The sequence below is a fragment of the Urocitellus parryii genome, chromosome 1 (genome assembly GCF_045843805.1).
Source record: "Urocitellus parryii isolate mUroPar1 chromosome 1, mUroPar1.hap1, whole genome shotgun sequence".
Classification (NCBI taxonomy): Eukaryota; Metazoa; Chordata; class Mammalia; order Rodentia; family Sciuridae; genus Urocitellus; species Urocitellus parryii.
Window position 1 is genome coordinate 33907009 of NC_135531.1, and position 15672 is coordinate 33922680.

The window sequence follows — 15672 nt, forward strand, 5'->3', positions numbered from 1 at the left end:
TTGTTATGCAGTTATCCTTATCTGTTTGGTATCATTAAGGCCTGTATTTTAATTTCCACTTGTAGTCAACTCCATTCAAAACTTCTGTGGTTCTACACAGTGAGAAGGAGTTTGGTAAGGTAATTACTATATCTACTATATTCTTTTTTTTTTGACATTTACTTAATATATTAATATTTATTTTCAGAGCTTTCTTATTATAATATGCTATTATAAGTACCATATTCTAAAAAAATTAGAACAAGTATATTTATTTAAACTGAAACAAACACCATGTTTATTCATTTTCAATATGATGCAATAATGAATTTACATTAGTTGATGTGTACAACTTCAAAAGCTTTGGGAAATTTTTGGCATTTAATGATTAGTATTTTGAATATTGCTGATATAATATATATTCCAAAAGCTCCCTGTGCATATGTGAAATAATGTTTGATGTTTATACTCTTCAATTGTAAAATTATCATCTAGTGGTCTGTATAAGCATTAGAATATTTTGTTGTTGTACATAATCATTTTGAAAATTATTTCCAATTCTTTTCTTTGGTAATAAGTAACCCTGGGTACACATAACCAAAACACATAATATATTCTTGGATGTATTCTAGAATATTTTCCAAAAAAAGATTTGTTAGCCTCTGTTTTAAATAAATATGGAACTATGCTATATGATTGACCTCAACATTATAGTGTATTAACAAACTCTCCTAATATATTTCATATCAGAAAAATCACACTTAAAATGTTATATTCTGCTGCAAAATTATATGAAAAGACTCCTAAATGGCTTAGTTTATAATGTAACTTGAAATTGCATGAATTTAGTGGTTATAGAAAATAAATTCTAGCATTTTTATCAGAATACATTTTAGAAATTTTTAAGTTTTTGTAGTTTTTAAATGATTTCATTTTTTAAATATAGGTACTCTTCCATTTTGATACCCTTGTAGCTTCAACAAGGGTATCAATTTACTTGTATTAACTGCCATTATATTGTTAAAAAAGTCTTCAAATTATCTCAGTAGTGCTGTGATGCTTAATATTTAAGATTACTGATTGTGGGGTTGGGTAAAACCATCTAAGCTTGTTTTTAGTTCTATATAAGCAATTGAAACTTGAACACATTTTCAACAGATTGTCTCATTTGTAACAAAGTTTATAATGAGACTCCAATTATGTATCTTAATCCACTACCTGGTACATAATGGCATAATAAAAGTAAACTCTATAAATAATAATTTAATATTAAACACCACTTGGTACATGGCCAGAATTACCTATAGGAAAACACAAGTAAATATGCATAAGAAAGGTTAGAAATGGTTTTCTAAATTTTTATATATAAGAATAAAATATCCTAGTGCCTACATAGACTATTAAATATTAGTTTTACAATTGATGAATTTCACTTTTAACTTCATTAAACTCACTCTCAAATTATTATTTATTTTGTGTAAAACTTATTGTCTTGATTCCCTCAATAAACTATATATTGACAATTAAGATTTGTTCAAAAATTCACAAAGATTCCATTCTTCTTGTATGTGATTTGTTTGTAATTGAGTAATATCCTCATTCATTGAAAAATCCAGATCTTATTATACTTTGATGAGTTTTACATATATACAGCCATTGTGTAACCACACCACTCTTGGTATGACAAATTTTCAGAAACTAGGAAAAAAGGGCCTCTTTAAATTGATGCCCATACCCCTCACACATCAGCTGTAATAATGTTGTGATTTATTTTACAATAATATTTTCCACTCCAGGAGCATCGTATAAATAAAAACACAAGGTATATATGATTTCAGACATAAAACATGCATACTCTGAGCTGCTGTTGAACAGTGCAATATTTTAAGATTCATCCATATTCATGATAACAGTACAAAATTTATTTGTTATTCATTAATAATATCCCATTGTGTGATGATATTACAATGTACTCATCTATTTTCCTTTTGATGAGCATTTGGTTTGTTTTTAATTTGGGGTATTACTTAAAGCTGCTGTGAATATTTATACACAGTGTTTGCATAGATACATTTTTCATTTTACTGGATATATATTCATAATTGAACATTTTAATCAGAACATTATTTCATGTTTAACTTCATTAAAAAACCTTTTTTCCAATATAGTTTTAATATTTTAGAAAATACAAAATTTCTGATTGCTCTACATTATCTTTGAGAGTTTATCGTCCCTTTCGTTTTATTCATTCATGTGGAATATCGTGGAATTATATTGTGGTTTTATTTCACTAATGACAGAAATTTTGAAAATATTTTCAACTTCTCATTTGTCATGTGGATATATCTGTTCATTATCTAAGTTTCTTACATCTTTGTGTTGGTTATTTAACTAGTTTTAAGAGTTAGTTATTTTTATATACTAAAGTAAAGTTTTGATATGTTTATATTTTCTACAGAGTTTTCTAATTTATTTACTTTTTTAAGAACCAGATATTTGTTTACTTTTTAAGAACAAGAAATTTTAATTACTTTGAGCTAAAAAAAATTTGTTTTATTTTATAATGATTCTTTGTCTTGTTTATAAAACTTTTGCTTGCTGAACATCTTAATGTTTACTCCTAAAAGCTTCTCTATAAAGATTACATGTTTGATTTTTAAGTTTAGGTATAAGGCCCACCTAGGATTATTTAGTTATATTACTTATAATTGATGGAATGAAATTGTGCATGTTTATGAGGGTACAGTGGAATATTTCAGAATGTGCACATCATGATCAAATCTCAGTAATTAGCATAGCTATCCACTCAGATTTTTATAATTCCTTCATTCAAGATCCACATTTCTAGTAATCTTAAAACATTCATGAAATTTAACTATCATCACCCTACGATGCAATAAAACACCAAAACTTGTTCTTCCTTTCTCACTTTGTATCCCCTGACTGAGGTTTTACCTTCCTCTCTTCCTCCTCCAACCCTAGACCTTGGAAATTTGCATTTTTCTCATTACTTCTATGTGATCAAAATTTTTCCCACATTTTTTATTGGTACACCATGGTTGTACCTATTGATGGGATTTGTTGTTATATATTTGTATCTTCCCATAATATAAACAATATAATTTGGCCATCACCACTCCCCAACGCCTTCCCTTTCGGTCCCTTCCTCCCATTCCCTGGTTACTTTCAACTATGTTACTGTTCTCCCATTGATTTTTGTGAGATCTTCCCCCAACTTTCTTTTCCTTTTCCCTCTCTAATTTCCACATATGAGAGAAAACATATACACGTAACCTGCGTTTGGCAAAATTTGCTTAATTTAATGGTTTAAAGTTTCATTTTCCTGCAAATGACAAAATGACATTTTCCTTTATGGCTGAATAAAACGTCATTGTCTATGTGTACACACACACACACACACACACATATATATATGGATATGTGTATATATATGTAAATGTGATATATATGTAAATGTGATATATATGTAAATGTGATATATATGTATATAACATTTTCTTTTTCCATTTATCTACTTATGGACCCCTAGTTTGGTTCCATAGTTTGGTTACTGTGAATTGTGTTGCTATAACCATGGATATGCATGTATCACTATAGTGTGAAGACTTTAATTCTTTAAGATAAATACTGAGGTGTGCTATAACTGGGTCATATGGTAACTTCATTTCTAATCTTTTGAGAAACATCCATATCGATTTACGTAGTGGTGTCACTAATTTACAATCCTACCAATAGAGTAAAAGTGTTCCTTTTCCTCCACGTCCTTTTTAGAATTTATCATTTTATTTCCCATGTCTGCCATTCTGACTGGTTTGAGGTGAAATCTTAGTATAATTTTAACTTTGCATTTTCCTAATTACTAATGATAGAGGTAACTATTTTTGATTAGAGTTTTTGAGTTGCATATATTGAGGAAATCCCTTCAAGTTTTAACTTATTGTGTTTTGGTTAAATTAAAAAATAGATTTTGGTTTCTTTCAAAAAAAATGTGTTTACACATATGTTACAAATAACAGATGGCCCCCAGGTTGCATTGGCTTAGCTTCAAGTTTTTTGACTTTGCAATGGTGTGAAAATGATACCTTCTTTAAACATTATACATTGAAATTTGAATTTGATTTTCCCTGAGCTAATGATTTATTTCCGCTGGGCAACAGCAGCTCCCTGTCAGCCATGCAGTTACTTGTTAAACAACCTTTTATCTGTATTGTACTACTCTGTTGCTGAGCTCTCATGTCCTGTATGTTAAGTGTATTAAATGCATATTCAATTTTTGATGTTTTTACTTATTCTGAACTTCTTGGTTGTAACCCCACACAAAGAAGTATCTGTATGCTCATTGGTTTTAAAATGTTAAACCACCAGGATGCACTGATATAATAAATGTATTATCGAATCTCCAGGGATTCTAGACGCTTATTTGGTATATCTTACTTTTCTCAGAAGGCTGTTTTGTTTTGTTTTTTCCTGCCACTGTCTGGTTTCTGATCTCCAAGAGTAATGGCTTTCTGTATAATTTTTCAATTTTATAATAATTTGTCCCAGCAGACTGATCTATTATCGGTTGCTCCTTCCTGATGAACACAGAAAACTTTCTTTTCTTATGTCCTGTTTCCAAGATTGCTAAACTTGTTATTATGAAATTTATTTAAACATTACACTAAACATCGAGGTTCATAAACATAAGGAAATCAATAACTGTGTAGACTAGGTTGAAATATTTCCTCAGACTTGAGAGAGTGATTTGCAAAAAATACATTGTAATTTAAGCGAAAAATTAAGCAAATAAAAAAACCAATGGAAATTTCAGATAAATCAGAAATGTTGTTATTTTGAAAGTATTTTCAAGTTCTTACTTCAATTGAACTAAATCAATTTGCGATTCACAGATTATTCATTATGTGTGATGTTCACAAGAAAGGTGACATTACCCCCAAGCAACAGCAGATCCATTATAAGAGATAAGACATTTTCCTCCATTGAGAATTTGGAGATTGGTCAATGCTATATATTCAGATATTTTAAAACAAATATTAAAAATGTATCATATTTGTTTTGCTATTTTTCTTAACAATTTTTCATATTAGCTGTTTCATTTAATTAACAAAACTATTTTCTGATGTTGAATGGATAAAAAATGTTTATTATGTTAATATTACTTACCAATAAAATGATAATGCTACCAAATTTCAATCTAGTGAATTATTGAAGTTCCATGCAGCATAGGTAATGTTATTATAAGTTCAAAGGAGAACATGAGTTAATTCAAGACGAATTGTTTACACTCTACAAAGAGATAAAAGAGGAAAATCTCATGAACCTTATGAAGAAAGAAACAAAGATGAAATGTTGACACTGTGAATTATTAAAAATATCTGAAAATAGAAATTAATTTGTTAGATTCTCTTATAATAATTATATGGGCCAATTGTACATAGATAAGTCTTCTTTTAAAAATTTATTTCATAATCAGCAACAAATGTTTACATATTTTCAATATAAATAATTTATAATAGGGGAGAATTGTTTTGACTTTAAGATTCTTATTTACAGAACAAAGGATATACTCATACCTAAGATTAAAGGTACACCCACTAAACACACATTGCTCTCAGGCAGTGATACTGAAGAATTGTTGGAGATTCAGAGGTAGCTGCCACAAAATACTTTCCTTGAGAAACTGTAAATTCATTCTGAGTAATTCACTTATCTCTGGAATTCATAAGACAACTATGTGATGAATAAATTGATAGGATTTAATCTGACAAAAAATGGGGTAAGAAGCATACATGGAATAAATTTTGGATGACTTATTTATAAATTTAGATATATAACAAATAAAATATAATATTATAATATATAAAGTATAAATATACATCATTAAAATATATATTATATACTATATATACATATATATTATATATATATTTAATTGACACACATTTGCTTACACACAGGTGTTGTTCCATTACTATGAAATAACTGATTTAAAACATGTTGACTTGATTTTATTTTCTCCCATATAAATTTCACAGAATGAGTTATATAAAGGCATTATATATGACTATCGTACAAAAATGTCTGAGGAGCAACATATTAAATATCAGATATTCACCTCAGTTACTCAGTATAATATAATATTTTGAAAACAGCATTTGGTTTCTCAATTAATATTTATATATGATTTGAAGAATAGGAAAAAAAGAGAGAAAATAGACATATTAACAGCACTAGTATATACCAAGCATTGTAATAGTTTCATCAGTAGATTACTTCTTACTGCATTAGACCATCAAACTAGTAAGATCTTTTTAGTATTTATTTATTTGTTGGTATTTATTTATTGGTACTGGAAAATGAACCTCCACATGCTTTACTAAGAGTATACATCCCCAGTCCTTTTTAACTTTTATTTTGAGTAGGGTCTCACTAATTTGCTGAAGATGACCTCAAACATGCAATCTTGGGCCTCAGGCTCCAGAGTATCCAGGATTATAGGAGTGTGCCACCATACTGAGCAATTTATTAAAAATGATTTTATCTCAGTTTTTATTTTGTCTTGAATTTAAATATGACTTTCATATACAACATTTTAAAACTACAACTAAAATTAGCAAAATTATCTTTCTTTCCATACACACACATTAAATGAAGACTTTGTTTGTTTGAACTCTTGGTTTCAAAACTTCTTGTTATTTTTAAAGGAAATTATGGAAACACATTCTTTCATAAACAAAATTTATGCTAACATTTCAAAATGTTCCAGTATTAACTCATAATCGCTTTTCGAAAGAGGGAGGATTATTTTGGTTTATAGATATTTTCACAAAAAATGAAATATGTTCACAAAAGTTTAAGAAACAGAGACCAAAAATATTATTTTTAACCCCATCTTCATACTTATGGGCATTTAAGAAAATTAGTCAAATAAAAATGTGATTTTTAGAACTTTCATTCACTGAAAATTCCTGTTGCAATGTAGATAAGATTTTTCTTTTTGAGTAGATTTTCATAAAGAAAATAAATAAACCCTTATTTTGAGAAAATAATGCATATTATATGCATATGAAAATTGATCTATTTTATTCTTATTCACATTAGAAAGTAAATAATTAGATTAGAAATCACCAAATTCCTTAATAAACCTTATACAAGTGAATTGACTTAGATTTCTTTGAGAGGATGCATATGTAAATAATAATGGCTTTGAAGTGAAAGTAAATTAAGCATTTAAGTGATGATTTTTAAGAAAATAATTTCAAAAAAGTAGCTTTAAATTCACTTTCTGTATTCAAAGTCAACAGTTTTAAATCAGGTAAAGTGGAATATTTAGTTGTTCCAACTTCTCTCATAGCCCATTATGCTGGCAAGTACACATAGGCATTCATAACTATTCCCTGTATAAAATTGATAGTTCCTTAATTTATAGAAGATTAATAAAATTTTGCAATATCATGCTAGGTTTTGCAGCGCAATACCGTTTTCACTGCATTTCTGTCTCTACAGGTTCCAATCTGCTATTGTGAGTTCCTATTATATTGATATTACCTAAAGTATAGTTTATTTATAAATAATATAATTTGTAATTGGGCATGGTGGCACATACCTGTAATCCCAGTGACTCAGGAGTTTTAGGTAGGACTATGGAGAGTTTGAAGCCAGCCTCAGCAAATTAGCTAGACATACAGTAACTTAGAACCTGTCTCAAAATAAATTTAAATAATAATGATAATAATAATAATAAATAAAAAGAGCTGGGCATACAACTCAGTGGTACAGTGTTCCTGGGTTCAATAAAATAAACAGAATATTTTGTGCTAGAAATTGCATGTATAAAATTGATCGCATAACATATGTTTTGTTTAGTTTTTCATTTTTTAAATTTTAATATTCAGATGGGATTAAAATGTATGTTGTGTTCTCTTCTTTGCTTGTAGAGTAAAATTTACATGACCCTTTAATTATTTTTCAAAAATCCAGCTTAGTGAGTCAAATCATTCTTATTCCAGGTTTATAGATGAAAAACTTAAGGCATTAAAATAATAAATGACTTAACAAAGTATTTGCTCTTCAAGAATACTCTAAATGGGATATATATTTATATTTTTTCTTATTTGAGGGTAATTTGTTTATTATTATTATGGCATTGGAGAAGATAATGCTAAATGAAGTCAGCCAATCCTCCCCCAAAATAAATGCCAAATGTTTTCTCTCATATAAGGAGGTTGACTCATAGTGGGGTAGGGAGGGAGAACATGGGAGGATTAGATTAATTCTAGATAGGGAAGACGGATTGGAGGGAAAGGGAGAGGGTAGGGGATTAGCAAGGATGGTGGAATGTAATGGACATCATTATACAAAGTACATGTATGAGACTTGAATTTGGTGTCAACATACTTTATATACAAACAGAGATATGAAAAATGGTGGTATATGTGTGTATTAAGAATTATAATACAAAAAAACAGAGTACATGTATAAAGGAATAAATTGGTGTACACGTACTTTATATACAGAGATACGAAAAATTGTGCTCTATATTGTAATAAGAATTGTAATGCATTCCATTGCTGTATTGTATTTAAAAAATAATAAAATCAATAAAAGATAAAAAATTATGAAAACTGATTTACAGAAATGAAGTGAGAAAATAAGACTAAAATAACCATAACAGAAATGTTGAATTAAAAACAGAAAAGAAATCCAAATTTAGCCTTACAAATATATTTGACATTCAAGGTAAATAATAGACAAAGGAAATAATAAACAAAGGAATAATAAGATAAACTAAGAAAATAATAGACTAAGACAAAAAGGAACTTCCCAATTCACAAATAAGAATTAACTAATATCATGATTACAAAAAGAATACCAGTTGCATGCAGGCAGACGAGTGGTGAGTACAGAGCTACAGTGGGTTTCAGCCCTATTATCCATATTGAAAGCTACATGTTTAGATATCATCCTATATTCAGTAACTCGCAGTTAATAATTTTTTACCAGTACAATGTTAAACTTGCTCTAACACGCTGTTTGCAAAACTTTCAATGGTTTTCCTGAACAGTGCATGAAGGACTTATGTTGAATCTCTACAAAGTTTGATTAATTGAGGTTCCCCACAAGATTCTGGACTGCAGACACAACTAGTAGTTGTCTAATCCTAAACACTATGTCTTTAATCGCTGAGTTGTCTACTAGTAATTGTGCAAAATAACATGATACCAATATAGAAAAAAAGTTGTCAAAATGTGTTTTATTTTTGCATGTGTAAAATAAGCTACACTTTATTATTTTGTTACTAAGCTACACTTTATTATTTTGTTACTATGATGATAACAAGTTGTATGAAACCACCTCCTGATAAACTTATTCTCCCTCTGCCATTTTATGTAGTGCCCTCATTTTTTATCCCTACATTTCCATTTGTAGTGTGTCTGGACTTTGTATTATGTTTCTGTTTGTCCATCCATTGGATATGGTGAGAGTGCCTTATGTTCTAATATCATATGGAATGTTGGCAGAACACAGAGCAAGCTTTCATCACGCTCCTCTTCTATGAGTCTAAATGGCCTTAGTGTGTATAAATCTTAGAATCAGTTATCAATTCCTATGGACAATTCTCATTGAATTTGTACTATATTACATTGAATGCACACATTCATCTGGACAGTTGGTCTGAACATATGGTATTTTGTCTTTTAAACAAGAGACATAATATATCTCATAACATTTTTTAATAATTTTAGTTGTTGGTGGATGCAATACCTTATTTTTTACATTTATTTTTATATGGTGCTGAGGATGGAACCCAGTGCCTCACACATACTAGGTCAGCTCACTACCACTGAGCTACAACCGTGGATGACTTTTTTAGATCTTCTTTAAAGAAACTAAGAAAAGTGTTACACATATAGATATCTTACATATTTTATTAGCTTTATTCTTGAATTATTTCAGCTACTCTTAATTAATTCTTGTAGTTTTGCCCCATTAAGAATAATATAAGCTCTATTTCGTTGTTTGTGTTTAGACTTATGGATATTACATTTCATTTCTTGATTTTTGTAACTGTTGTTGAGTGGTTATGTACACACATTTTTTACTACTCCAAACCATTAAATTAATGTATAATTTTTATGTATTAAAAAATTCCTACTTTTCTTCTCTATCTCCCTCTTTTTTATTATTGTTGAATTACATAAGTATTCTTAGAACTAAATGGATCCAGATAGATGTTTTTAATACATCAGTGCAGTTGACATACTGTTAGTTCTTTTAATCTGTTGATATATCTCTCATTAGTAGAAGTACCCAGTATTAGTATCAAAGTTTTACAAGATACTGATAGCAAGTTGTGGAATACTTCCCTTTTCTCTGTGGACAAGTCTGACATTAGTTTTTGCTTTGATTTTAGGTAAAACCATCCAGTTAACATTTTTCTCTGTGGAAAAATTTTCACTCTAAAATTTATTTTCTATAGGTATTATTTATATTATCTATTTCTTTTAGATTTCTCTGTGGAATTTTTTTACTATTATTAACATCTTCTGTATAAGTATTCATGTGTCACTTTTTCCTGATATTGTTAGTTTTCAGCTCCTTATTTGTGCTTTGATGAATTTCTCAAATTCATGTATTTTATACTGATCTTTTTAATGTATTACTTCTTTGTTATAATTTTGATTTTGTATAATTTTTAGAAGATGATAGAAATATTAGTAATCAAAAAAGAAATAGAGTCCAATTTATTGAGAGATATATTCGAATTTTCTAAAATTAATTCTGAATCTCTAGATTTGACATGTAAAAATAAAACCAACATTTATCTTTTCCCTTAGATCATAGAATTAATATGCTCACTGAAAAATGAGAAGGCTAAGATTAAGACATATTTAGAAGTATTGGAGATAATATTTTGAAGTTTACATGTGTTATATGTAGATACCGTGCTAAATTCTGATTTGAAGTGTTCTTTATTTTTTCCTGTAACTTAACATTATGTATATTCCCCTATAAAAAGTAAATTATCATTTGTGTAAAGAACTTTCCATTTCTCTGAGTTTATTTAGATTGAGAACTTAAACTTTTTAAAGATTGTGATTTTTTTTAACAACTGTTGTGCTTTTCTTAGATTAATGATGAAACCAATTGTTCATCCCTTAGACTCTGACAGCATGCAATGAGTTCTGACAACTTTCTCCCACTCCAGTTCCTGAATAACATGTAATTTCCTTGATTTGAAAAAATATCATTTTAGTATTCATGTCATGACTTGGTGTTCATTTTTCATTTTTCTGTAAGTTAATGAGTTCTAGCAAAGAGTGCCTTCATAAAGTTGTCTTTTGCCAAAAGTCTTGCTACAGCATATGGAGCTAGTGACAAGCCACAGTATTAAGGAGATTTGTTTTAAACCAAGCCGCCAAAGTGTGCATGGAAATACTAAATACATCCCTGTGTGTTTTGCAGACAATCCTGATTTGCTGAGCCATGTCACAGTGGGTATTAGAGTTCTGGATGTCAATGACAATCCACCCGAACTTGCCAGGGAATATGATATTGTTGTCTGTGAGAATTCTAAGCCGGGCCAGGTAAGTTAATTGTTTCATTCCTATCATTTAAATGGAAGAAAAATAAGCAGCTTTATTCATATTATTCATAGGTATAATCCCCAAATTCCCCAGTGTAATTTTTGTACTTAGTGCAGATAATTTTATAAAGCTTTATTTTAAGTACCAAATAGATTTTTGGAGAGTCATTGAAAATAAATATTCTCTGCATCCTGTAATTCAGAACACTGAACTTTTTTGTGCACAGTCCATTCATCATGCCAATAAAATTGCATTGAGTGTTTTAGGTATAGCTCTGAATTAATTGAGGAAGAAATATTGAACTCCTCTGTCGTAATGAAGCTTAGAGACTATACTGGGAGGATAGGCTACTTGCTTTACTATAGAGGATCCAAAGGAGTGACATAGGATGATTGAATGAGGTTAATATTAAAAGGTGTTTTAGGTTGAACAATGTGAAGAGTTGGTATGCACTAATAGGATGTAGGCAGTGAAAAAAGAAAACTTGAAGTTAGGACATGGGGCTGGACTTACTGGGGCATTCATTTGAAGTAGTGGGGACACTGAAGGAAGGCTAGTGTAGCTGTGGCACACAGGGATAGGGGGGAGACTAGAAAGGGAATTTGCATACATCTTCTCTGCTGTATTAAAAACAATGCCGAATCCACAGGTTATAACAAAAAGATATTTATAACCTCACAGTTTCTGTAGATCAGACACCTATGCATGCCTTGGTTTGGCCTTCACAGGGTCCCACAGGATTGCAATTAAGATATCATGCAGGGCTTTTTTCTCATCCAAGACTTGGGGATCCCATGTAAACTCCTGTGGTCATTGGCAGTATTCAGTTTTTTTTGGGTTTTTTTTTTTTTTTTTTTTTACAGCTTTATACCTAAGTTTCAGGGTTTTTCTGAGCTGTTCAAGCCTTCTCACAGTTCTAAGATGCCACCCAGGGTTTCTTGCTGTATGAACTCCCCCAATGTAGCCACTTACTTTATTAAGCAAGTAAATGGAATTTCTTAGATTAGTCTGCTAGCAAAATGTCTTATGTATTATAATGTAATAAGCTAAAGATACATTGATATTGTTGCATATTTTCTGGTCAAAAGCAAGACAGATTATATCCTCTTTTATGGTAAAGGAATTGAGGAACCCATTTGTTGTGGGTACCATAAAGTCTATATGACACAGAAAAATCCATAGAAGTAGAAACGTTCTAAGATCATCTGAGAGAGACAGATTTTGTTACTGTCTTGGCAAATCAGAATGTGCATATCATCCAAAATTACTTTAAATCATTTTAAAACTGAAGAAAATATAGTCAAAAATGTATTGTTGTTTTATATTTGTGCATGGAGAACAATCAACAGTTAAAATGATCATTACTTATGTAATCAATACTTCCAGAGGATGGAGATAGATAGATTAATAGGTAGACACACAAAGAGATAGACAGACAGACATACATCAGAAAGCACCCAGAACCAGAAGCGTTTCAGAGACCTCTGATCTGCAACATGAACAGCAAACTTTTATAGGTCAAACCGAAGTAGGTAGAGAAATCTCTTGATTGGCTAGAGCTAAACAGTTGCCTTCCTTCTGCAGGGTCTGATCAATTTGCTGCCTGTGAGGGGCTGAAACTCAGATATTTGTGATTTCCTTAATTCAATGAGTTGAGAATTATAAAAGTAAGGTTAATGATACCCAGTGTTTTGGCACATGCCCATAATTCCAATTACTTGGGAGGTTGAGGCAGGAGAATTTTAAGTCCAAAGCTAGTTTCAGAAATGTAGTGAGATCCTGTTTCAATATAAAAAATAAAAAAGGCTACAAAGATAGCTCAGTGGCAGAACATATCTCTGTTCAATCTGAGGTACTGGAAAAAAATACAATTAATGAAAAAAATGCTAAATATTGAAATTAAAAGTTTAAACTTAAAAATACAATAATTGAAATTATATCTCAATTGTTGATAATAACAGCAAGTTAGACATATTTTAAGAGAAAACAAATGAAACAGAAAATAGATCAAACTTAATATCCTTGTTGAAGAATGGAAAGGAAAACAAAGAAAATATAAATAAGAGTCAATATATGGGACATGAACATTTAACATCCATTATTCAATTCTCGGAGTCAAGTAAGAAAGAGAAGATGGGACAGAAGCAATATCTGAGATAACAGTATGGAGGTTTTCTAAACAGACAGAAAATACCAAGTCAAACACTCAAGTAGCATTGCAGAAAACCAAACAAACAAACTAAGCAAGCTGTCCAGAATGACAAACGTTCCAGGTTTATTCCAATAGAACCTCAGAAAATCAAAAACATCCAGAGATAAAATAAAACATAATACCAATTGAAGAAAGTATTAGAGAAAAACTCCAGGACCTAAGGACCAATATAATCTTAGATTTGACACCAAAAAGTATGATAGATGACAACATTGGTAAATTGGACTTCATTATTGTTGTTGTTGTTATTTTAGTCTACGAAATAACCTGTTACCAGTATAAAAAGACACATTACAGAGTTGAAGAAAATATTTAAAAATAATGTATCTGTCTAAGAATTAGCATTTAGACAATGAAAATATATTTTTAAAATTGAACAGCTACAATTTAATAACACAATTTGAAAGTGGGGAAATGTATGAACAGACATTTCACAAAAGATATATGGCAATAGGAATGTAAAAAGTTGTTGAAAAGCATTAGTAATTAGGTAAATATAAGTTGAAGACACAATGAGTGATCATCACCTTTCAGAAGAGCTAAACTTTAACAAATGCCTGTGAGATGTAGAAAAATTAGATCACTCATGCATTGCTGGTGGAGGTGTAAAGTGGTTCTGCTTCTCTGGAAAACATTTTGACAGTTTGTTAGGAAACAAAACATTGCAATTGACACACAGCCAAGCAACTTCGTCCTCAGGCATTTCACCCACATAAACGAAGACTTTTGTTCATACAACACAGTTTACATAAGTATATATAGAACATTTATTTCTAATATTTTTCCTTTATACCCACACATAAATACTCTTCTCAGGATGAATTACTCTAAAAGATTAGGGGCAATGATTATAGCAATTTATGAACATTTCAAGAAATCAGAAAAGGAGGAAATTTTTTTTTACTAATTTTTAATGAATATGTAAATAATCTATGATGTCATAAACATAATTTATGACAACATAAGCATAATTTTAGTATCAAAAGCTGAAATACAATCTGACTTTACATCAGTGACCATATATATAAATATTTCAAATAAAATGTACACAAATCAAATAAACCAAAAATTGTTACTTAAAATCAGTGGAAAACCAAAGCTCAATGGGTCACTATAAAGTATTAAACAAATTTCAACACCCATTATTAATAATAACAAAGCAACAACAACAATAGCTCTAATGCTCCTAAATACTGTTTCAGTTTTTTTATGTGAAATTGACACAATTGCTGAGTACAGCATCAGAATGAAGATATTACTTATATTTTTAAACTACAATTAGAAAATAAATTTCTATACTGTATTAGTTAATAGCATGTTAACAAACAAAACAGCTAAGAATAAATGCTACCATTTCAAGATGCAATAAGTCCTTATAAAGATCAGCCTTTAAATTTAGATCCTCAGTACTTCCTCTTTTGCTCCAATTAGAGTAAGCTACATTCCATGCCCGTATAATTATGTCAAAACATACCCTAATATTATGTATAACTAAGAGAAACTAAGAAAGGTTGAAATATTAAAAAAAAAGCTTAGGTCCTTACCCTCAATGAATATCTCATTGGTTCGTATGTCAGAGATCTAAAAATCGGTAAATTAAATTTTTTGAATATGATATAAAGAATCAAGTATAAGGGCTGGGGTTGTGACTCAGAGGTAAAGTGCTTGCCTAGAATGTGTGAGGCACTGGGATTGATCCTCAGCACCACATAAGAATAAATAAAACTATTGTGTGCACCTACAACTAAAAAATATATTTTTTTTTGTTTTTTTAAAGAATCAAGTATAGGTTAATGTTCACATCAGGAGTTCTTAGGCATTTTTCTTTTTGAAATATTTAGCTATGTATAAATAAACTGCTTTGCCCCCAAG

The 15672-nt window shown here is 29.8% G+C and overlaps 1 protein-coding gene across 3 annotated transcripts in view; it reads left to right on the forward strand.

The window, feature by feature from the left end:
• Cdh18 (cadherin 18) overlaps nucleotides 1-15672 on the forward strand; it is a 307953-nt gene that overhangs the window by 261994 nt on the left and 30287 nt on the right. For all 3 annotated transcript variants that reach the window (XM_026393607.2, XM_026393608.2, XM_026393609.2), the window contains exon 8: nucleotides 11467-11588. In XM_026393607.2, the coding sequence (XP_026249392.2) occupies nucleotides 11467-11588 (122 nt within the window). The remainder of the gene's footprint in view (nucleotides 1-11466; nucleotides 11589-15672) is intronic.